We start from the raw sequence: 25501 nt of genomic DNA on the forward strand, positions 1-25501 counted from the left end.
TCTTCCTTTCACTTGGGAGGGAGAAACCTTTGGTTGCCAATGGAGGTAAAAGCTTTCTGCATTTTCTCCATCCTATCCTTATTTTAATTATTACACTCTCCATGCATGCCCCCCACTACTAATTTGGTCCCCTACATAGCAGAAAATACCGCAAATAAAATCATAAGAGCATAAATGGACACATGAGGAACATATTTCAGTCCTACATGCTTATTTTACAGCAATGCTCTACCCAAAGAATGAAAACACCACAAGATATACATATAAAATCTAGAAGTAAAATAGCCTAGATAAAGAGTTGGATACAACAATGAACCCTAATAAACTAGCTAATATATGAAGATATATTCTCAAAACAAAAAAAAATATCTGAAACAGAAACAGAACATTTAAAAGGGAAAATACATCAGGAAAATGTAGATAGTAACCACATAGCAATGCCAAATAATATCATAAGCACTGGAACTGTAAAACACGACGACAGACATAACATTTCCAACAAAAGCAAAGTAAACAATGAAAGACAACAAACCTACACCGTAGGAATACATAATGATGTGTAAAAAGCACCAAACCAGAACACCACAGACAAAAATATGAACGGGAGGGAATACGAAACAAATCTAAAACCTGGAAACAGTGAAGGGGAACCGAATGATTATGATACTCTAAAAATGAGAATAATCAAAGAATTGAAAGCCACAGATCTCAGTTATAGACCACCAATTATAGCTCCCAAAAACTAAAATTGATAATAAAACAGCATCAATAATAAAAACCACAAACCTGGCCATCACAGAACTAATAGTCACAGAAACAAATGTCTATACGACCAGGTTAGATAATATAATATATGCAGCAGCCTCTGTGGCCACAAAAGAAGCTGGATACCTGCTAAAACCCATCCAAAGAAGAGCATCACCACCTAAACAAACCCTGTGAATAAATAATATCCAGAAAAATAGAAAATGAGAGAAAGGATCGTTCAATCCCTAACAAAACTAGTAGACAATCAACACTACCAAATAACAAGAGGTGAAGTAAAATGCTACGTAAATACAAAATTACAGAACAAGGTACACCTCAGGTAAAAGAACAGCTAAAGCAAGATATACTCAGTAAAGCACAAAGAATCGGCTGTTATGTGAAATGCCAACATCACTTTGAACAAAACAAACAGATCAACTCCAACCCCAAAAGATTCTACCAAGAACTCGGCAAAAATAAAATAAAATAAATAAATGCAGCACCAACAGCAGAAGGAGATGAAGAATTTTGGAAAGAAATATGCAAGGAAGAACCTCAGAACAGATCTATCGAAACAACAAACAGCACCTGAACAACTCTGGACCCATATAACAACTGAAGAGGTCCCCCAGGCAAAAACTAAGTAACTGGAAGGCACCCGGGCATGATAAGATCCTCAACTTCTGGTTAAAATACGTATCAGGAACACACAAAGAGCTGGCTGAGAAATTTAATGACATATTAGCAGAGCCAGCGGCAATGCCTGAATGGATCATGAAAGGGAAGACTATCCTAATTCCAAAATCCACTGAAATGGCAAACCCACGAAATCATATCCCAGTAATTTGTCTCCCTACAATTTGCTGCAATATTACTGCAAAGAATGAGCAAGCATCTGGACAAAAACAGCTTGTTTCCAGAAGAGAAGAAGGGATACTGCAAGGGCTCATATGAGTGTTAAGATCAATTAAGGATCAATAAAGCCATAACTGAAGACAACCACAGAAAGAAGAAAGGTCTAAGTCTGGCCTGGATCAATTATTGAAAAGGCTTTTGATAGTATTCCCCACACATGAATCCTAGAAACACCAACTATGAACAAGGTGGCACCAATAAACATGAAATATATAAAACATTCCATGAATAAATGGCAGACAGTGCTACAGCTCCAGACGAAAGAGGGTCTCATAAAAACCAAAGCCATCCCCATTGGAAGAGGAATATTCCAGGGAGACACACTCTCTCCACTCCTGTTCTGCCTGGCACTGACACCTTGAACTGACTTGCTAAATAGAACTGGATGCGGATACAAATGTTATGGCAAAACAATCAGCCACCTTTTATATATGGATGACCTAAAACTATACGCTACAAATGATAAACAGCGGGAAACACGACTACAGACAGTACGTGGATTTACCAAAGAAATAGATATGAAATTTGTATTAGAAAAATGTGCCAAAGCAACCCTGAAAAGAGGAAAACTAGTTAAGAGTAGCAACATCACACTAGATAAAGCCAACGAAATAAGAGAATTAGACCAAAGCCAGCCATACAAATATTTAGGAGTCAATGAACTAGATAGGATACAACATACACAAATGAAAGAGAAAATAAAGAAAGGGTACTATAGACGAGTTAGATCAATACTAAAAACAGAGCTCAATGCTAAAAACAAGATAATGGGTATTAACACTTTAGCTGTCCCAGTTATAAGCTACAGCTACAATATCCTTAACAGGACACTAAACGAACTATCTAAAATAGACAGGAAAACAAGAAAAATAATGACAGGATATAGGATGCACCACCCAAAATCTAACATAGAAAGGCTATATATACAATGCACAGAAGGTGGCAGGGGTCTTATACAGCTGGAAAACTATTATAAAATAACCACCATAGGACTGCAAAAATACCTACTTCAGAAGCAAGGAAAACTAATACAAATAGCCACAAAACACGAGCAAAACAAAAGCTGTTTTCAGTATTTAAGGAAGCTGACAAATACAAACAAGAAATCATACTACCTAACAAATACGAAGAAGAAGAAGAAGAAGAAGAAACAAAAGCTATAAAACAAAAGAAATCCAAACTAAAACTAGAACAGCAACGGACCATGATAAAACGATGGCAAGAAAAGCCCCTACATGGTAAATACTGGGCTAAACTAAATGCAAAAGAAATAGACAGAGAAAAATCCCAGCAATGGTTGAGAAGCTCAGGACTCAAAGCAGAGACTGAAGGATTTTTAATTGCTGCACAAGACCAAAGCCTTCCCACCAGAAATTATCAAAAACATATAATGAAAAGAAACATAACAAGTAACTGTAGAATATGTGGAGATGGACAAGAAACAATAAATCATATTATCTCTGGCTGCCCAGTCCTGGCTAAGAAGGAATATATTCACAGACACGACAGAGCTGGGACCTATATACACTGAAAGCTATGCCAACACTATGGAATAACAACAGAAAAAATATGGTATAAATACACGCCAGAAAAGGTCACAGAAAACGAGTAAGCAACCATACTCTGGGATATGCCAATACACACAGATAGAGAAATTAAGGCAAATAGACCAGATATAGTTGTCAAAGATCATGAAGGAAAAAAATGCTTTCTAATTGATGTATCAATACCAGCAGATGACAACGTTTCCCTAAAAGAAATGGAAAAACTTTCAAAATACAAAGACCTGGAAATAGAGGTAACTCGAATGTGGAATCTAAAAGCAGAAACAATTCCTATCATAGTAGGTGCCTTAGGTATAATAAAAAAAATATTCAGACAAATACATAACAAAAACACCAGGACTTACAAATATATATAACATACAGAAAATTGCACTACTGGGCACTGCACACATCCTACGCAAAACACTTTCAATACAGTAACCATAAGAACACCACAGCACATACCCAAGGCACATAGAGCTGCGCTCGGTAGTGAAGTGAAAGCACGTTATAAAAATAAAACTGCTGATTAATAATAATGATAATAATAATAATAATAATAATAATAATAATAATAATAATGATAATATCAGTTTTACAGTTGCATGGTACCTTACCTGTTTTCTTTATAAAAGTTATGAAATCTTTCCACCATGATCCAGACTCGTATGTAGCTTATATAAAAGAAAGGAAAGGTAGAACATAATAATAATGATGATGATGATGATGATTTCATTTATTTTCCCAGAAAGGCCAAAGTTAAGTGAGACAATACAAAGACAGACACAAAGTGTGGTGGTTTACATGTAATAATGAAATGATAAATGGAAAAAAAGAAAGAGGTTTACACAGTATACACTGGGAAAGAGGAGACATATGCATAGCATACAGAGGTACAAAGAAAAAAAGGTGGGAGGGAGGATGATGAGAGATGTGGCCCCCTTGATACAGGAACGCCTCTAGGAATAATTGAGGAACCCCACTGTCTGAGATTTGCCTGAAACCCTATGGGCAGGTGCCCTCTCCAATTCTTTCTCTCCGACTCGCAGGTCTACACTTAGAGAGGTAGCATCTACTCTTGTCATTTTTGAAACTTCCACCCATCTTTTGATAAACTCACCCGAGGACAGCACTTCCATCTCCACTCTGAATATCCTTTTGAAGAAGTCAATGAGAGTTCTACCAAAGAGGAATGTATCTGTCCTCATGCCCTTCAGCTTTGTCCACCACACAAACTCTTTCAACACAGCCACCAGGCAAAAGAAAACTGCCTTGCCTGCCTGATTGAAGGAGGGCGGCAGGGCAATTATCACTACAGACTCATTTGACAGATGGATCCGTCTCACATGTGACAGTAGCTGTTCAACATAACCCCATAAGTCAACAATGCCTGGACACTAAACGAGAGCATGCAGAATGGTTTCGCCACTCTGCATGCACCTCAGACAAGCCCGTCTGACAGCGCATCCATGCCTGTAGAACTTGTCTCAAACTGGTGTTCCCCCATAGCACTGCCAAGTCAAGGACATCTGGAAGTTATCCTTATGACAGCTCTTCTCCTTAATGGAGTTGCAGTCATGTGTGAAGAAACAACAGAGACCGGGCACCTGGCACCTAGAATGTCGTCAGGTGCTCACAGCCCTCTACCAGTCAGGCAATGGGGGTCAGTAGATGTTCTACTTTAGAAATTTATAGAGGATTAGTGGTGGGGAAGTGTGATGACGTTCTCTGGGAAACTCTAGGTGTTGATGAGAATCGAGCAAAAACCTTGAGAAGTACGTGGAACAAATAGGGGCTGCAATTAGGGTGGAGCACTTGCAGAAAACAGCACTGCTTGGAACCGCTTGAATATTCTGGAAGGTGCTCGAAAAATAAGAGGTGTTACCTTAGTTCACTGGTAGTGAACAGCTGATACTGTAGTACATCTCCAGCGTTAGAAGCTGTGCAAAGGCAATAATAATAATAATAATAATAATAATTAGAGTACCAGCCTTGACAGCAGCTAGACATGTTCTCTGCTGCTTTGGCCATTTAGCAGATGAAGATACAGAAACACTAATACAACCCTGGAGGACAACTGAAAAATAACTCTCAAAGACTGGAATATCTACAATTTCCTGCAAGTATTTAAAATCTCTCTCAAAATAAGAAACTTAAATATCTACAGTTTTCAAACACACAAATGATCAGCTTTAAAAACTTTAATATCTACAACTTTTGTGAATACCTATCCTTTCCTTTCTCCCTGAGTATTCGAAAATGTAAACATCTTTATTCTAAGAACTCTACAGTTTTCTCTTTTTGGACATGTAAAAGATCGACTCTAGTAAATCTTAAAACTTTAATACCTACAATTTTCTGTGAAAATTTTACCCTCCTTTTCTTTCCTTACTTTTCTCTCTGAGTATTCAAAAATGCAAACATCCTTTTTATTGCAAAAACACTACAGTCTTCTCTGATCAGACATACAAACAAACATCTCTAAAAAAATTTAGAAACTTTAAATATCTACAATTTTGTGTGAAAATTTTATCTTTCTTTTCTCCTGACTACCCGAATATGTAAACATGCCTTTTATTGTAACAACACAATTAAATGCACGATAAAAAACAGAAATTCAAAAATTCAATGAGGTGAACATCAATATATACATATATATATATATATATATATATATATATATATATATATATATATATATATATATATATATATATATGTATTATTTTTTTTTCTATCAGTAATTAAAATTATAACAAGTTGACTTCGTTCTTTTCAAGGCCAAGGTCAGTGCTCTCATTGATCACTAGTAGTAGTAAACACATTTGACCTCTGCTGACCCCAAAGGTGTGAAGCCGCATTTGTCTCTTTATCACACAGGAATATCCATTGCTGATCTCTTCACAATCTGCGGAATCTATTAACAGACCTCTGGAATTTCATCTCTTCACCAAGCTGTCTCTCTTGCTCCTGCTATTCCCTTAAACATTCACGTATTTCTGATCATCTCAAGTACAAGACAAAAGTTGAGACTAAACAACATTCAATAATACCTTTTAATAATAAGTGGGTATAATAATAATGATGGTAATAATGATAATAATAATAATTTAGCCAAAACTCATGTCGGATCAGAGGAAATATTAACACTGACAAATAGTAGCAAAAAAATGAAAATAATAATAATATCAGTTGTGATAATAAAAAAATAATGAATGGAAGTGGTTGGAATCTCCGTATGATCTCATTGATGATACATTTAGTGATGGTGTCACAATAGACACATTGGCAATTGCTTAGCCTGATAATTGCTGACTCATATGAGTGACAAGAGAAACAATACAAAATATTGTGAATAACGGTGGGAATGAAACTGAAGCTCTTGATGGTGACAGTGTTACACCCAGAAGGCTCAGTGATACTGGTCCAACTCTGGCGTGTCATTATCCAGCAACGGACTAGCACACACGGCGTAGATGGAACAAACAAGCAATGCTATGGTCATGGAGTCTTGCCAACTGAGCAACCACATAGAAGAAAATGGTGTTCATCTTAGGGGAGACCAACAATGTATACTCTTTTACTTGTTTCAGTCATTTGACTGCGGCCATGCTGGAGCACTGCTTCTTATCAAGCAAATTGACCACAGGACTTATTCTATCGGTCTCTTTTGCTGAACTGCTAAGTTACGGGGACGTAAACACACCAGCATCAGTTATCAAGCGATGGTGGGGAGGACAAAAACACAAATACATATATATATACATATATATATATATGTTCTGCGCCGTGAGGACCAAAGACTCGAGGTATTTCGTGTTGCAAGACAGTGTAAGAGAGAAATGTGTTCGCATGGATGATGGTATGCTTGCACTAAATGAGGCTGCAAAGAAAGAGGTCTGGAGATGCCACTACGATAGATTGTTTAATAAAGAGAATGAATGGGAGAAAGAGAGCCTGCCGTATGTCGACCCAACAGAGGGACCAGCTATCCGAGTTGACAGTACCAGGGTAGATAAAGCAATTAAGAGTATGAAGACAGGGAAAGCCCCCGGCCCATCAGGAATCACTGCAGAGATGCTCAAAATATCTGGCAGTGTTCGCTACAGCCTAGTCACCTGTATTACGAACCAGGTGATACACGAAGGAGTCATACCCAATGACTGGTGTAGCAGCATCATAGTAAGCTGCTACAAAGGTAAAGGTGACGCTTTAGATACTAATCATTACAGAGGCATCAAGCTGTTAGATCAGGTTATGAAAGTTACGGAGAGGGTCATAGCCCAACTAATTAGGGAGCGAATCAATTAAGATGAGATGCAGTTTGGGTTCGTGCCAGGTAAAAGCACCACTGATGCCATATTTCTAGTGAGACAGCTGCAGGAGAAATATCTAGCCAAGGATAAACCTCTGTACCTGGCCTTCGTTGACATGGAGAAAGCCTTTGACAGGGTCCACCGATCCCTTATCTGGTGGTCAATGAGGAAAGTTGGGATAGAAGAATGGTTGGTGAGAGCTGTGCGAGCCATGTACAGAGATGCTGTCAGTAAGATGAAGGTTGGAAATGAGTACAGTAATGAATTCCGGGTAGAGGTAGGGGTCCACCAAGGTTCCGTCCTCAGCCCCCTCCTATTTATCATAGTCCTCCAGGCGATCACAGAGGAATTCAAGACAGGTTGTCCCTGGGAGCTCCTCTATGCTGATGACCTTGCACTAATTGCGCAGTCACTATCAGAACTAGAGGAAAAGTTTAAGGAGTGGAAGCAAGGACTAGAATCGAAGGGCCTTAGAGTCAACCTAGCAAAAACCAAAATCCTAATAAGTAGGAAGGTAGATAAAACACAAACCCCTTCAGGTAGATGGCCCTGCTCAGTATGCAGTAAAGGAGTAGGTAGTAACTCTATAAGATGTATCCGGTGCAAGCTATGGACACATAAGAGGTGCAGCAATATCAAAGGCAGATTAACTATGAAGTTAGTTTTTGTATGTGGCAGATGTTCAGGTGCAATAAACACTGTAAACAAACAGGAAACAACTTCTATCTCATTCCAGGGAGAAAAACTAGAGGTAGTCGATAGCTTCCGCTATCTGGGTGACCAAGTTAGTAGTGGGGGTGGGTGCGCTGAAAGTGTAACTGCTAGAATAAGAATAGCCTGGGTCAAGTTTAGAGAGCTCTTACCTCTGCTGGCGACAAAGGGACTCTCACTCAGAGTAAAAGGCAGACTGCATGACGCATGTGTACGAACAGCCATGCTACATGGCAGTGAAACATGGGCTGTGACTGCTGAGGACATGCGTAAGCTCGCAAGGAATGAAGCCAGTATGCTCCGCTGGATGTGTAATGTGAATGTGCATACCCGTCAGAGTGTAAGTATCTTGAGAGAAAAGCTGAACATAAGAAGCATCAGTAGTGGTGTACAAGAGAGACGATTGCGCTGGTTTGGACATGTGGTGAGAATGAATGAGGATAGCTGCGTGAAAAAGTGCCACACCCTAACAGTTGAGGGAACCCGTGGAAGAGGTAGGCCCAGGAAGACCTGGGCTGAGGTGGTGAGGCAAGACCTTCCAACATTGGGCCTCACCGAGGCGATGACTACTGACCGAGACCTTTGGAAATGTGCTGTGCGTGAGAAGACCCGGCAAGCCAAGTGAGATCGTTGCCAGGGCCCCTGGACTGGCTCTTGTGCGGGTGGCACATAAGATGTACCATCCTGAGTGTGACCATTGCCAGTACCGCCTGACTGGCCTAGTAGGGTTTTCGAGCGAGATCGTTGCCAGTGCCCCTGGACTGGCTCTTGTGCGGGTGGCACATAAAAGACACCATTTCGAGCATGGCCGTTTTCGTGCGGGTGACACGTAAAAGCACCCACTACACTCTCTGAGTGGTTGGCGTTAGGAAGGGCATCCAGCTGTAGAAACTCTGCCAAATTAGATTGGAGCCTGGTGTTGCCATCCGGTTTCACCAGTCCTCAGTCAAATCGTCCAACCCATGCTAGCATGGAAAGCGGACGTTAAACGATGATGATGATGATGATGATACATATATATATATATATATATATATATATATACACATATATATACATATACACATATATATACATATACACATATATACACAAATACACATATATGCACATCCATACCCATATATACATAAATACAAATATGCACACACATACACATATACATGTATATGCATCTACGCCCATAAAACACAAATACATACGCATATATATATATATATATATATATACACATACATATATACACATATACATATATATGCATATATATACATACACACATACAAATACATATATATAAACACATATATATATGTATATACATATATATATATATATATATATATATATATATATATCTGACATACTACGACGAAATCGCCAAGATGCAGATAAGATAGAGATTTTTATTTATTTACGGCCTCAAACATCTCATACCTTCGCGCTTTAGTCTGCCCTCTATTATTTATCTTGTTTCTCTCCATGAAATTCAATTGAATTCAGTTGTTGTCTTAAATTCATACTTATTCATTTTCTAAGCTTCCTAAATTCATTGCTCTTTTAAAAATTACGATTTATGCATTGTTGTCTCTCAAATATTTAAAATCTACAATTAAGAGCCCTATCTACTCGCTGACGGTACCTACCCACCCCTACCCATTTTCCTTTATTCAAAAATTCTTATCGCTCCTTAAAATTATGGCTTTTAAGTGTTGATTTCTCAGCCCAAGAATTACAGCGTGATGTGCTGTTTGACTGGTCCCCCCTCTCTCTCTCTTTATATATATATATATATATATATATGATGATGATGATGATGATCTTTTCTCCCGCCATGCCTCTGTCTACCCCTCCATCCTCTCTCTCTCTCTCTCTCTCTCTCTCTCTCTCTCGTAGTTTTTCCTTAAGGTCTTCAGGTTCTGGCTATATATAAATGAGAAATCCATTCTAAATTATCTCGCTGACATACTACGACGAAATCGCCAAGATGCAGATAAGATAGAGATTTTTATTTATTTACGGCCTCAAACATCTCATACCTTCGCGCTTTAGTTTGCCCTCTATTATTTATCTTGTTTCTCTCCATGAAATTCAATTGAATTCAGTTGTTGTCTTAAATTCATACTTATTCATTTTCTAAGCTTCCTAAATTCATTGCTCTTTTAAAAATTACGATTTATGCATTGTTGTCTCTCAAATATTTAAAATCTACAATTAAGAGCCCTATCTACTCGCTGACGGTAACCCGCCCTCCCACCCCCTCCACCGGATGTTCATTCCTCCGTCATCCTGTCAACCTCGGCTGTCTCCCGGAACCCATCTAGAGGCCTTGGCCATCCTCTCCCCTACCTTTGGGTAGCGCATTAAGTTTGAGAAATGTTTGCAGGTTGTAGGTACTGTTTTGCTTATGAATTCTTCCAATTACAAGTTTTCTTTTCAGGTACACGACACTGCTTTTCCCCTTCCCAGGCTACAGGCCCACACCCCCAACACCCATACTGTTAGGATTGGCACTCTCAACGTCGGCACGCTGAAAGGTAGATCTGGTGAAATTGTTGAGATGCTTGAACGGAGACGCGTAGATATGTGCTACATCCAGGAAGTAAAATGGAGAGGAGGTTCTGCGAGGTTCCTCACAGGCAAAGAACACAGGTACAAGATCTTCTGGGCAGGGAACACTGACGGGGTCGAGGGCGTAGGAATACTTCTAGCGGAGAAATGGGTGGATAAGGTAATCGAGGTCGTTAGAGTAAGTGACAGAGTACTTAAGATCAGACTAGTGCTTCATCATAGATTAGCTACTGTCATCTCAGCCTATGCACCTCAACCGGGGCTACCAGATGGTCTGAAAGACTAATTCTATGACACCCTCTTGCAAACTACCTCGTCGACGAGTGACAGGGACCTTCTCTTTGTGGCTGGAGACTTCAACGGTCATGTCGGACGTCGTGCTGGAGGCTTCCATGGCATACATGGAGGCTATGGCTTCGGTTCCCGCAACGAGGCGGGAACCAGACTGCTGGAGTTCTGTGATGCAACCGATCTTATGGTCTGCAATACCAACTTCAGGAAACCTGCCAGTCACCTAGTCACCTACCGCTCCGGCAGACACTCTAGCCAAATCGACTACATCCTCGCCAGAAATGGGGAAAGAGGGCGGCTTATAAATGCCAAAACCTACCCTGGTGAAGAATGTACCCCACAACATAGATTAGTAGTTAGCGACTTTGGGATCAAGGCAAAATGGGTGCCCAGAATTAGACAGGCTTGGAAGAGAAGGGTGTGGAAGCTTAAAGACCCTGCAAACGGACAGAGACTTAGACAAGTTACTTGAAGCATTTAACGAAATAGAAGGGGATATAGCATCATACAACGTGGAAGACAATTGGAGATTTCTGCGGGACAACCTGTTGAAAGCCACCGACCAGATTTGTGGGTGGTGTAAGGTCCCCTCCCGACCCAGAGTAACGTGGTGGTGGAACAAGGAGGTAGACAGGGCTATTAGACAAAAGAAACAGGCTTGGAAGGACTGGAAGAACGGTGGTAGCAGGGAATTGTACCAATGTGCCAGAAGAGAGGCTAGGCGACAGGTTTATTTAGCCAGAGGGGAAGCAGATAAGGAAAGATTTGCCAATGTTCTGCGCCGTGAGGACCAAAGACTCGAGGTATTTCGTGTTGCAAGACAGTGTAGGAGAGAGAATAGTGATGTTGTAGGAGAGAAATGTGTTCGCATGGATGATGGTACACTTGCATTAAATGAGGATGCAAAGAAAGAGGTCTGGAGATGCCACTATGATAGATTGCTTAATAAAGAGAATGAATGGGAGAAAGAGAGCCTGCCGTATGTCGACCCAATAGAGGGACCAGCTATCCGAGTTGATAGTACCAGGGTAGATAAAGCAATTAAGAGTATGAAGACCGGGAAAGCCCCCGGCCCATCAGGAATCACTGCAGAGATGCTCAAAATATCTGGCAGTGTTGGCTATAGCCTAGTCACCCGTATTACGAACCAGTTGATACACGAAGGAGTCATACCCAATGACTGGTGTAGCAGCATCATAGTCAACTGCTACAAAGGTAAAGGTGACGCTTTAGATACAAATAATTACAGAGGCATCAAGCTGTTAGATCAGGTTATGAAAGTTACAGAGAGGGTCATAGCCCAACTAATTAGGGAGCGAATCAATTTAGATGAGATGCAGTTTGGGTTTGTGCCAGGTAAAAGCACTACTGATGCCTTATTTCTAGTGAGACAGTTGCAGGAGAAATACCTAGCTAAGGATAAACCTCTGTACCTGGCTTTCGTTGACATGGAGAAAGCCTTTGACAGGGTCCCCCGATCCCTTATCTGGTGGTCAATGAGGAAACTTGGGATAGAAGAATGGTTGGTGAGAGCTGTGCGAGCCATGTACAGAGATGCTGCCAGTAAGGTGAGGGTTGGAAATGAGTACAGCAATGAATTCCGGGTAGAGGTAGGGGTCCACCAAGGTTCCGTCCTCAGCCCCCTCTTATTTACCATAGTCCTCCAGGCAATCACAGAGGAGTTCAAGACAGGTTGCCCCTGGGAGCTCCTCTATGCTGATGACCTTGCCCTAATTGCGGAGTCACTATCAGAACTAGAGGAGAAGTTTCAGGTGTGGAAGCAAGGTCTAGAATTGAAGGGCCTTAGAGTCAACCTAGCTAAAACCAAAATCCTAATAAGTAGGAAGGTAGATAAAACACAAACCCCTTCAGGTAGATGGCCCTGCTCAGTATGTAGAAAAGGAGTAGGTAGTAACTCTATAAGATGTACCCGGTGCAAGCTATGGACACATAAGAGGTGCAGCAACATCAAAGGCAGGTTAACTAGCAAGTTAGTTTTTGTTTGTGGCAGATGTTCAGGTGCAATAAAGACTGCAAACAAACAGGAAACAACTTCTATCTCATTCCAGGGTGAAAAACTAGAGGTAGTCGATAGCTTCCGCTATCTGGGCGACCAAGTTAGTAGTGGGGGTGGGTGCGCTGAAAGTGTAGCTGCTAGAATAAGAATAGCCTGGGCAAAGTTTAGAGAGCTCTTACCCCTGCTGGCGACAAAGGGACTCTCACTCAGAGTAAAAGGCAGACTGTATGACGCATGCGTACGAACAACCATGCTACATGGCAGTGAAACATGGGCTGTAACTGCTGAGGACATACGTAAGCTCGCAAGGAATGAAGCCAGTATGCTCCGTTGGATGTGTAATGTCAATGTGAATACCCGTCAGAGTGTAAGTATCTTGAGAGAAAAGCTGAACATTAGAAGCATCAGTTGTGGCGTGCAAGAGAGACGATTGCGCTGGTATGGACATGTGGTGAGAATGGAGGAGGATAGCTGCATGAAAAAGTGCCACACCCTAACAGTTGAGGGAACCCGTGGAAGAGGTAGGCCCAGGAAGACCTGGGCTGAGGTGGTGAGGCAAGACCTTCGTACATTGGGCCTCACCGAGGCGATCACTACTGACCGAGACCTTTGGAAATGTGCTGTGCGTGAGAAGACCCGGCAAGCCAAGTAAGATCGTTGCCAGTGCCCCCGGACTGGTTCTTGTGCGGATGGCACATGAGATGCACCATTTTGAGCGTGGCCGTTGCCAGTACCGCCTGACTGGCTCCTGTAGGATTTTCGAGCGAGATCGTTGCCAGTGCCCCTGGACTGGCTTGTGCGGGTGGCACATAAAAGACACCATTTCGAGCCTTGGCCGGTTTCGTGCGGGTGACACGTAAAAGCACCCACTACACTCTCTGAGTGGTTGGCGTTAGGAAGGGCATCCAGCTGTAGAAACTCTGCCAAATCAGACTGGAGCCTGGTGTTGCCATCCGGTTTCACCAGTCCTCAGTCAAATCGTCCAACCCATGCTAGCATGGAAAGCGGACGTTAAACGATGATGATGATGATGATGATGGTATAGTGACTTAGAGACAAGTTACTTGAATCATTTGACGAAATAGAAGGGGATATAGCATCATACAACGTGGAAGACAATTGGAGATTTCTGCGGGACAACCTGTTGAAAGCCATCGACCAGATCTGTGGGTGGTGTAAGGTCCCCTCTCGACCCAGAGTAACGTGGTGGTGGAACAAGGAGGTAGACAGGGCTATTAGACAAAAGAAACAGGCTTGGAAGGACTGGAAGAACGGTGGTAGCAGGGAATTGTATCAGACTGCCAGAAGGGAAACTAAGCGACAGGTTTACTTAGCCAGAGGGGAAGCAGATAAGAAAATAAATTGCCAATGTTCTGTGCCGTGAGGACCAAAGACTTGAAGTGTTTTGTGTTGCAAGACAGTGTGTGAGGGAGAATTGTGATGTCGTGGGAGAGAAATGTGTTCGCATGGATGATGGTATGCTTGCACTAAACGAGGCTGCAAAGAAAGAGGTTTGGAGACGCCACTATGAAAGGTTGCTCAATAAAGAGAATGAACGGGAGAAAGAGAGTCTGCCGAATGTCGACCCAACAGAGGGACCAGCTATCCTAATTGACAGTACCTTGGTAGATAAAGCAATCAAGAGTATGAAGACCGGGAAAGCCCCTGGCCCATCAAGAATCACTGGCAGTGTTGACTATAGCCTAATCACCCATATAGTTAAGCAGGTGATACACGAAGGAGTCATACCCAATGACTGGTGTAGCAGCATCATAGTCAACTGCTACAAAGGTAAAGGTGACGCTTTAGACACAAACAATTACAGAGGTATCAAGTTGTTGGACCAGGTAATGAAGGTCACCGAGAGGGTCATAGCCCAACAAATTAGATGAGATGCAGTTTGGGTTCGTGCCTGGGAAAAGCACCACTGATACTATATTTCTGGTAAGACAGCTGCAGGAGAAATACCTAGCCAAAGATAAACCTCTGTACCTAGCTTTCATTGACATGGAGAAAGCCTTTGACAGGGTCCCCTGATCCCTTATCTAGTGGTCAATGGGGAAACTAGGGATAGATGAATGGTTAGTGAGAGCTGTGCGAGCCATGTACAGGAACGCTGTCAGTAAGGTGAGGGTTGGCAATGAGTATAGTGAAGAATTCCGGGTAGAGGTAAGGGTTCACCAAGGTTCAGTCCTCAGCCCCCTCCTATTTATCATAATCCTCCAAACTATAACAGAGGAATTCAAGACAGGATGCCCCTGGGAGCTCCTCTATGCTGATGACCTTGCCCTAATTGCTGAGTCACTATCAGAACAAGAGAAGTTTCAGGTGTGGAAGCAAGGACTAGAATCGAAGGGCCTTAGAGTCAACCTAGCTAAAACCAAAGTCCTAATAAGTAGGAAGGTAGACAAAACACAAATCCCTTCAGGTAGATGGCCCTGCTTGATCTGTAGAAAAGGCATAGGTAGAAACTCCATAAGATGTACCCACTGTAAGCTATGGACACATAAGAGGTGCTGCAATATTAAAGGAAGGCTAACTAGCAAGATAGTTTTTGTATGTGGCAGATGCTCAGGAACAATAAACAATGAAAATGTGCAGAAAATAACCTTTGCCACACTCCAGGGAGAAAAACTAGAGGTAGTTGATAGTTTCCGCTATCTGGGTGACCAAGTTTGTAGTGGGGGATGGTTCACTGAAAGTGTAGCTGCTAGAATAAGAATAGCCTGGGTAAAGTTTAGAGAGCTCTTACCTCTGCTGGCGACAAAGGGACTCTCACTCAGAGTAAAAGACAGACGGTATGATGCATGTGTACGAACAGCCATGCTTCATGGCATTGAAACATGGGCCATGACTGCTGAGGACATGCGTAAGCTTGCAAGAAACAAAGCAAGTATGCTCCGATGGATGTGTAATGTCAGTGTGCATACTCGACAGAGTGTAAGTACTTAGAGAGAAAAGTTAGACCTAAGAAACATCAGAGCACTTCACACAGCCACTCCTACGCCTATGTATGTATGTATGATCAATGGAGAGAAAGAGGATTATTTCAACTCACGGAACTGAAATTATGTGATGAAACTAGAGCAATACAGAAAAAATCGTTAGTTCAGAGAAATAGGGCTTGAATCTATCAAAAGATGGGTATTGGAAAACAGCAGTAGAGGAAATGATGAAAATACAGTTCTTACTGACAAGAGTAATCTCATAGCAGAAAGCAGAGGTGAAATCTCTAATAAACCACTGGGAAGGAACAGTGATAGCTTGCTCAGTGAGAGACATATACAGGGGTTGAACAAAATAATGGAAACACCTATCATCATAGCATCATAATTTTGAAATATCTATAAAACCATCAAAATCCTATTTATTTTTATGTTGTTTGATTTATTATTAGTGTTGCTTAATATGTTTTGCTAAAATTACCGTTTCTTTTCAGTTATCATCAGAAAAAAGGAATTAAAATTCATTAAAATGACAGATCTATTGGACTGTATGGCAGGCACTACTGTAACAAAAACAGCCGAAATGTTTGGTGCATTAAGAAGTACTGTCTCAAAGGTAATGACAGCCTTTGAGAAAGAGGGAAAAACCTCCTCATCGAAACAAAACTCTGGAATAAAACCAAAACTTTCAGATAGGGAGCATTGGATGTTTATGTGAATTGTTAGAAAGGATCACAAAAGTACAGCTCCCAAAATTACTGCAGAGATTAATGACCACCTCGAGAACCCAGTTTCCACAAAAACCGTTCGCCGGGAGTTGCACAAAGCTGGATTTCATGAGAGGGCTGCAATCAGCACTACTTTAAAGAACAAATGTTGCAAAGCGTTTAGAGTGGAATAAAAACCTACAAAATTGGTCTCTAGAGCAATGGAAGAAGGTTATTCTCTCAGACGAGTCTTTACCTTGTTTCCGACCACTGTCCAAGTATACAGCCAAAAGACAGCATTTGACCCAGATTGCCTTCTTCCAACTGTTAAACATGGAGGAGGATCAGTGATGATCTGTGTGTGTGTGTGTGTGTGTGTGTGTGTGTGAGTGTGTGTGTGTGTGTGTGTGTGCGCGCATGTGTGTTTAGGGGCTATATCTTGGAAATTCGCTGGCCCAGTGGTTTCTCTTCATGGCAGAATTAATAGTCAAGACTATTTAAGCATTTTATCTGATCAAATTCCTCCTCTGGTTGTGGAACCGTTTCCAGAGGGAAATGCAATCTCTCAGGATGATAATGCACCAATTCATTCAACTAAAGTTGTTACTGAATGGCACGAGGAACATTCTAGTGAAGTTGAACATCTTATCTGGCCACCACAGTCCCCAGATCTCAATATTGTTGAACATTTATGATGCATTTTAGAAAAACAAGTAAGGAGTCGATATCCTCCACCATCATCACTACAAGAACTGGAGACTGTTTGAGCTGAAGAATGGACAAAAATTCCTTTGGAAACAATTCAAACTTTGTATGAGTCCATACCTCGTAGAATTCAAGCCGTAATTACTGCCAAAGGTGGTCCTATCCATTAAAATAAATTTGTTTGAAAATTTAAGGTGTTTCCATTATTTTGTCCAACCCCTGTAGATGGTCTGGAGGAAGACAATAAAACTAATGGTGACATGAGAGATGGGAAAAAGGCAATCTATGACAGAATAAAGGTAAGACTACAGGAGAACGATAGCGACATTATTTGCAACCTTAAAAAGGTTGACCAATGGAAATTGAACCAAGAAACGAAAAATGTGAATGAAATTCTGAAATACATCAGAACAAACAACATCGGAGAAACAAATAATTCGATCAAAGCAACAAGTATTGTTGTAGCAGAAAACGTGGGTGTTGGTGTCAAGAAAAAGAAACATAATGGGAGTGACAAAGAAAAGATCCATGGTGGAAAAGAAGAAGACAGGCAGGGTTAGACATGCTCTCGAAGGAAATCTCTGTGTTGGATCGAAAAGAGAAAGGGGAGCTTAAAGGCAAACAACAATACAAGGCACTGAACAGGAAGTATAATATTGAAAGAAAGGGCCTGAAAGTGGTAATGGAGGAACTGAAACAGTGCCACGTTGCAAAGAAAGCAAAGATGGTAAGATACGACCAAGGAATGAAGGGTTACCACCAGAATAGGTTATTCAGAGTAGATCAGAAGAGATTCTATAAAGAAATAAATGGAGGGTGTACAGATGAAGAGTTGATACCAGATAACAATGAAAGTCAAAGGTTTTGGAGTGACATCTGGAGCAAAGACAAGGAGCACAAGAAGGATGCTGAATGGTTGCAAGAACTGAAACAAACAGTAGTCTGTCCAAAACAGGCAGAACTAGTCATTTCAGTTAGGGAAGTGAAGGAAATCAGCAGAAAAATGAGCAACTGGAAGACCCCGGGACCAGATGGAGTTCAAGGCTACTGGATCAAAAGATGTGGTGAATGTCATGCACGAATAGCTGCACAACTCAACACCTTGTTAAATGCCGATCAAGTAACACCAGAGTGGTTGACAATGGGTAGGACAGTGCTGTGCTTGAAAAACATCGAAAAAGGCAATGTAGTTGACAATTACAGGCTGATACCCTGTTTGCCACTTATGTAGAAGTTATTGACTGGAATACTCGCAGAGTCAATGTACGAACATCTGGAAAAAAATGGAGTCCTGCCACATGAGCAGAAGGGTTTAAGTGCAGAGGTATCAAGGATCAACTCCTGATAGACACAAATGTACTTAGAGACTGCAAGAGGAGGAAAAGTAACTCAGCCATGTCATGGATCAACTATCGTAAGGTATACGATATGATCCCACATTCTTGGATTATGGAGTGTATGAACCTGTTTGGGATTGCATCGAATGTTGAGCGATTGCTTGGAAAAAGTATGGCAAATTGGAGGACAGACCTGACAGCATATGGAAGAAGTTTAGGGACAATAGAAATTAGGTGGTGTATCTTCCAAGGGGACTGCCTATCCCTGATGATCTTTGTACTGTGCTTGATACCACCAACACTGATTCTGAGGAAAGCAAAAGCGGGGTATGTATTCAAAAGCCACCACAAAAAGTCAACCATTTGTTATATTCATGGATGACCTCAAACTTTATGGTAAAGATGAAGCCCAAATCAGTTCCCTCGTTGATATGGTGTATACCTTCAATGCTGATATCAGAATGGAGTTCAGACTGAGAAAGTGGGGTGTGTTAGTATTGAAGAGAGACAAAATCAAATGTATGGATGGGCTATCAATACCGTTGGGGGAGGTTATGAAGCAGATAGAACAGACGAGCTATAAGTACTTGGGGATTTTGGAAATGGATGAATTGATGGAGAAAGAAATGACAGAAAAATTCAAGGTGGAGTTCTTGCGCAGACTGAGACTGATCCTTAAGTCGAAAATAAATGGAGGGAATAAGATGGAAGCTATCAACACCTGGGCGGTTTCACTCCTTAGATATGGAGCAGGGGTAATCGCATGGACAGTAGACGAACTAAACAGCTTAGACAGAAAGACAAGGAAGTTTCTAACTAGATATGGGATACTCCACCCAAAAAGTGACACAGGCAGACTGTATGTACCAAGAAAAAGTGAGGGAAGAGGACTTATTGGATGCGAACACAGCATTAGAGCAGAAGAAAACAACATAGCAAGGTATGTAAAAAATGCCACAGAACTGCTATTATTAGAAGTAAGAAGGTCAGGCTTGTGTAGGATGAAAGATTGTAAAGATAAAGCACTATACAAGAAATCGAAAATGAATGAAACTGAAAATAGGTGGGTAAAGAAAAGAATGCATGGATAATTTCATAGGGATGTTGAAGATAAGACTGACAGAGAAAAAAGATGGCTGTGGATGACTAAAAGTGATTTAAAACTGGAAACAGAGGCTCTAATCTGTGCTGCCCAAGAGCAAGCACTATGAACAAAGTACATAAAATACAGAATAGACAACACAGCAGAAGGTGATAAGTGCAGAATCTGTGGACAAAACGGTGAAACCGTATGGCATATTACCAGCCAATGTACGCCACTAGCCCAGAAAGAATATAAGAGACGTCATGACAATATAGCAAGGATTGTCCATTGGACACTTTGAAACAAGTATAGACTTGACAGAGCAAAAATTGGTATGACCTCAAACCCGAAGGCATCGTCGAAAATAGAGATGCAAAGATCCTATGGGATTTTATGATTCAGTGCGACCATGAGATAGAGAATAGGAAGCTAGACATAGTCTTAATTGTAAAAGAAAACAAACTATGCTGGATCATAGATATAGCATGCCCAGCTGACAACAAGGCATGCGATAAGGAAGAAAGAAAAGTCGAGAGATATGACAGGTTAGCTTGGGAAGTTAAGCAGTTGTGGTCGATGAAAAAGGTAGCAGTAGTACCAATAATTGTCAGAGCCCTGGGAAAAGTGAGCAAAAATGTCGAGAAGTACATGGAATAAATAGGGTCTGTAATAAGGGTGGAGCACTTGTAGAAAACATCACAGCTTGGAACCGCTTGAATACTCCGGAAGGTGCTCGAAAAATAAGAGGTGTTACCTTAGTTCACTGGTAGTGAACAGCTGACCCTGTAGTACATCTCCAGCATAAGAAGCTATGCAAAGCAATGATGATGATAGATTGAAATAATGAGAGGTGAAATATCAATATTACATGCATTAATCTGTAGAAACGTTGTAAAAGGAAGAAAGACGAAGACAAAACATAGATTCTCACCAAGAGAAGAACTGCTTTCAGCAAAAGAAGCATTGCAACAAAAAATCCAAGCAAAATCTCAAAGAATACAAAGATTTTAGAGAAGAAACAAATCTTACAAAGAAAATAAGCTGTTCATATCCAATGCAAAAACATTCTACAGAGAAATAAGGAAGGAGAAAATAACCATTGAAAACCTCCACTGCCATGGAAGAAGTTAGAAACTTCTGGAAAAATATCTGGAATGATGAAAAGACTTACAATGACAAAGCAGACTGCATTAGATGCACAGAAAGATGCTACCAAAATTTACCAGAACAAGCATGGGAAGACAATAGCAGACCTAAGGATGACACTTATGAAGGCCCATAAGGGGAAATCCCCTGGTAATGGTATGGTACCAAATTTCTGTTTTGTCTTGCACTCATGCGCACAGGAAGAGTTAGTCCAGTTATTCAATAAAATTCACAAGTGATCCTACGAAAACACCTGATTGGTTAGCAAGAGGTATTACTTACAAACTCCCGATGAGCAATAGAACCAAATTTCCCCAAAACTATCCACCCATGACATGTCTGTCTACCATTATAAAATTTTAGCATCCATCCCTATGGAGAAAAACATACAAATTTATGGAAGAGAATGATATTTTCCCCACTGAACAAAAAGGGTGCTAACGAGGCTCATATGGATGCAAAGACCAACTCTTAATCAATCGCACGATCCTTCAGAACTGTCTTAACAAACGTAGAAATCTCAGTTGTGCATGGATCGATTATAAAAAGGCATTTGACAGCATACCGCATTCATGGATCTTGAAATCGCTGGGTATCGTCCAAATTTCTCCTGTGATTTCACACTTCCTGAAGCACAACATGTCAATGTGGAATACAAATCTCCACTTATACCACTCCAATGGACCACAAAAGATATTAATACCAACTGTGGCATTTTCCAAGGTGACTCACTTCCACCTTTAATTTTCTGCATAGCTCTAATACCCCTTACAAATGAACTCAACAGAACAGGGTAAGGATATAAAATTGGGGACAAGAAAATAAGTCATCTGTTTTATGTGGATGACTTAAAATACTATGGCAAAGACGATAATGAGCTTGAAGGACTACTAAGTACTGTGAAAGCATTCAGTGATGACATTGGGATGGAATTTGGTCTTGATAAATGTGCCAAGACCACTTTCCAGAAAGGGAAACTGAAGACCTCACATTCAGCGGAGTTGGATGTTTACACAGTCATAAAAGAGCTCGAGCAGGAACAAACTTACAAATACCTCGGAATAAATGAGGGTTCTGGCATTCAACATGCAAGTATGAAAGAGAAGATCAGGAAGGAATGTTACAGGGAGAGTTCGAGCAGTCCTAAAGTCTGAGTGAAATGCACGTAACAAGGTGTTGGCTATAGATTCCTTAGCAGTTCTGGTTGTTATTTACAGTTTCAATGTGTTGAACTGGAATATGAGCGAAATAGGGAAGATTGACAAGAAAATCCGTGAGCTGCTGACTTGCAATAGGAAGCACCACCCAAAGGCAAACGCAGATTGTCTTTATCTACCCAGAGCTCAAGGAGGTCGAGGCTTGATCCAATCTGAAATCTCCTACAAAACCACCACAATTGGAATGGTAAAATATCTTGAAACATCTAACGACTGGATGCTAAAGCTCTTTGCAAACCATGAAAGACATAAGAAGCTATATTCTATTGAAGGAGAAGAAAAGATTTTCAAGTGAGTTTATGCATAATACCCAGGTTGAACAGCATGGTGGAAGTGTGGCATCTGTAGTTGCAAAAAAAGGTGAAATGAACAACAGAGCAAAATGCGTTTGAACAATTGGCTGATAGGTGGGAACAAAAACCTCTGCATGGCAAATATGTGGCCCTTAGCAAACATGCTGATGTACATCAGAAGCACACCCATCTGTGGTTATGGATCTCAGGGCTAAAAGCAGAGAGTGAAGGCATTATCTTGGCTGCCCAAGATCAGAGCTTATTGACCAGGAACTATCAAGTCATTGTGATGAAAAATGGTGTAGACCCAAAGTGTTGATACTGTAATGATGGGATTGAAACAGTAGACCACCCAATCTCTGAGTGTAAGGATTTAGCACCTGTCGGGTATAAATCAAGACATGACAGTATCTACATTGGATAATGTGTTGGCATTATAAAATCAAAACTGCTGACAAATGGTACAAGCACCACTCTGAGGCTGTTAGAGAGGGAGAAAATGTAACTATTCTTTGGGACTTCCTAGTATGTACAGACAAGACCATCAAGGAAAATAAACTGGATATTGTTGTGAAGAACCAAAACAATAAAGTCTGTTTATTGATTGACATGAGCATACCCTGTAACCATAATATCTTGGCAAAAGAATTTGATAAACTCAGAAAATATAAAGATTTTCTAATCGAAATGGAAAAGATGTGGCATCTCAAGATGGTTATAATAATGGTGAATGTAGGAGCACTTTGAATGATCAAAAAAGGAATTGAAAATTATTTAAAGATAATCCCTAGCTTACCATCCATACAGGAAGTGCAAAAGTTTGTCTTAATTGGTCACACGTATTGAGAAGAGCATTGATGCTGAGAATTTTCTTTCCCTTTTTCTCCTTTATTTTATTCGTTTACCTTTTTATTTTATATTTTTTGTTACTGTCTTTCTTCCTCTTTTCTCTATCACATGACTTTGTAATTGAACAATTTGGTGTGTTTATTTTAATGGCTTATTAATGTATACTGTGAGTTTCTCTGCTCTAGGTGTCAGGAAGACACTCGGCAAGAAATGGAAACAGACTGGAAAGAAGATGATAATGAAAATAATAATAACAGTAATAATAATAATAATAATAATAATTGCTCGGATGCAGTACCAGGCAGTGGCTCTCATGGCTTCTGATCTTAATTGAGATTGGAAGTGTTATCATGTACATTGTTCTGTCTTTGTATAAAAGATGGGCTACAGCAAATATTCTGCTCAATACCACAGATTTGCTTGTCTGTTGCATGATCTTAACCAGTTGAGCATGTCCCTTAGTGGCTGATGATATGTGCATCTATGATCACGAGCAGAAGTAGTGGGGGAGCATCATAGCCATGTGTTGAGAGGAATTCTTTGGGGCTTGAATAGTTCACCTTTGGAAACATGGGTGCTTTGCTCAACATCCTTTAACAAACCTTATTCAGGGACCTTTTGAGCAAGATGGGCTACTCGACCTGAAGAAAATTCTAACTGGGCTCCACCTGCGAGGTTATGCGCTGTTTATCTTGATATGAGATCACCATGTCACACACATATGGTTGTGATGCATGTGCCTGGTGTACCCTTATCAGACGGGTAGTCATGATGGGTATAATGGGCTTTGTATATTTTACCCCAGTGTCACTTTGATGGCATGCACTGCTCTCTCACTCAATAATAATAATAATAATAATAATAATAATAATAGTAATAATAATAGTAATAATAATAATAATAATAATAATAATAATAATAATAATAATAATAATAATAATAATAATAATAATAATAATGCTCACCGGGCAGTGGCTCTCATGGCTTCTGATCTTAACTGATTGGAAGTGTTATCACGTATAACACTTGGTATAAAAGATAGGCTACAGCAAATATTCTGCTCTGTTGTTTGACCTTAACCAGTTGAGCATGTCCCTTGGTGGCTGACGATATGTGCATCTCTGATCACATGCAGAAGTAGTGGGGGAGCATCATAGCCATGTGTTGAAAGGAATTCTTTGGGGTTTGAATAATTCACCTCTGGAAACATGGGTGTTTAGTTCAATACGTTTAAACAACTCTTATTAAGGGACCTTTTGTGCAGGATGGGCTGTTCAACATGAAGAGAAACTCTGAGCCCCACCTGTAAAATCCATGCACTGTTTATCTTGATATGAGATTGCTATGTCACACCCATACGTTTGTGATGTCTGTGCCTAGTGTACCCTTATCAGACGGGTAGTCAAGATGGGTATAATGGGCTTCGTATATTTGTACCCCAGTGTCACTTTGATGGCATGCTCTGCTCTCTCTCATTCAATGATAATAATAATACTCTTCATTATTAAAGGGACAAGCCCTGAAGTTTTGGAGGAGGGGGTTGTTGATTACACTGACCCCAGTGTATAACTGGTACTTATTTCATTGACCCTGAAAGGATGAAAGGTGGAATTTGAACTCAGAACGTTAAAACAGAGAAAATGCTATTAAGCATTTTGCCCAACATGCTAATGATTCTGCCAGCTCCCCTCCTCAACAACAACAACCACCATGGCTGCCGCCGCCGCCACCACCATGAAAATAGACACTAGTTTTTTTCCTAAGTAAAGTTTAAGATAATTAGAAAGAAAGTATTTACCTAATGATGCAGCTGAACCACCTGTTGTGTTTCCTTGGAAATATTCTTTAAATTTCTGTTAGAAGTAAAAAAAATAATTTATCATCACTCAATCAAAAACATAATTAATTTCATAATTAATTTCATAATTAATTTCAATGCAATGCTTTTAGTCATTGCTTCTATCATGAATATTGTTTTAAATTTACCTTTCTATTTATTGTATTATAAAACCCTGTCCTACAATGGACAGGCTTTCCAATATTCCATAGTTTGGTGAGGAATTGTTACTTAAAGAATAAGAAAATATTATTCATGGAATTGAAATT

The 25501-nt window shown here is 40.4% G+C and overlaps 1 protein-coding gene across 3 annotated transcripts in view; it reads right to left on the bottom strand.

Annotated features, from left to right (window-relative positions):
* Positions 1-25501, bottom strand: part of LOC149137947 (protein mono-ADP-ribosyltransferase PARP14-like) — a 507224-nt gene that overhangs the window by 33120 nt on the left and 448603 nt on the right. For all 3 annotated transcript variants that reach the window (XM_089339516.1, XM_089339557.1, XM_089339597.1), the window contains 2 exons: positions 25194-25248; positions 3824-3880 (listed from right to left, as the gene is read on the bottom strand). In XM_089339516.1, coding sequence (XP_089195642.1) covers positions 3824-3880; positions 25194-25248 — 112 coding nt within the window. The remainder of the gene's footprint in view (positions 1-3823; positions 3881-25193; positions 25249-25501) is intronic.

The sequence above is a fragment of the Octopus bimaculoides genome, chromosome 1, assembly GCF_046866305.1.
Source record: "Octopus bimaculoides isolate indiv1 chromosome 1, ASM4686630v1, whole genome shotgun sequence".
In the NCBI taxonomy this organism is placed as follows: Eukaryota; Metazoa; Mollusca; class Cephalopoda; order Octopoda; family Octopodidae; genus Octopus; species Octopus bimaculoides.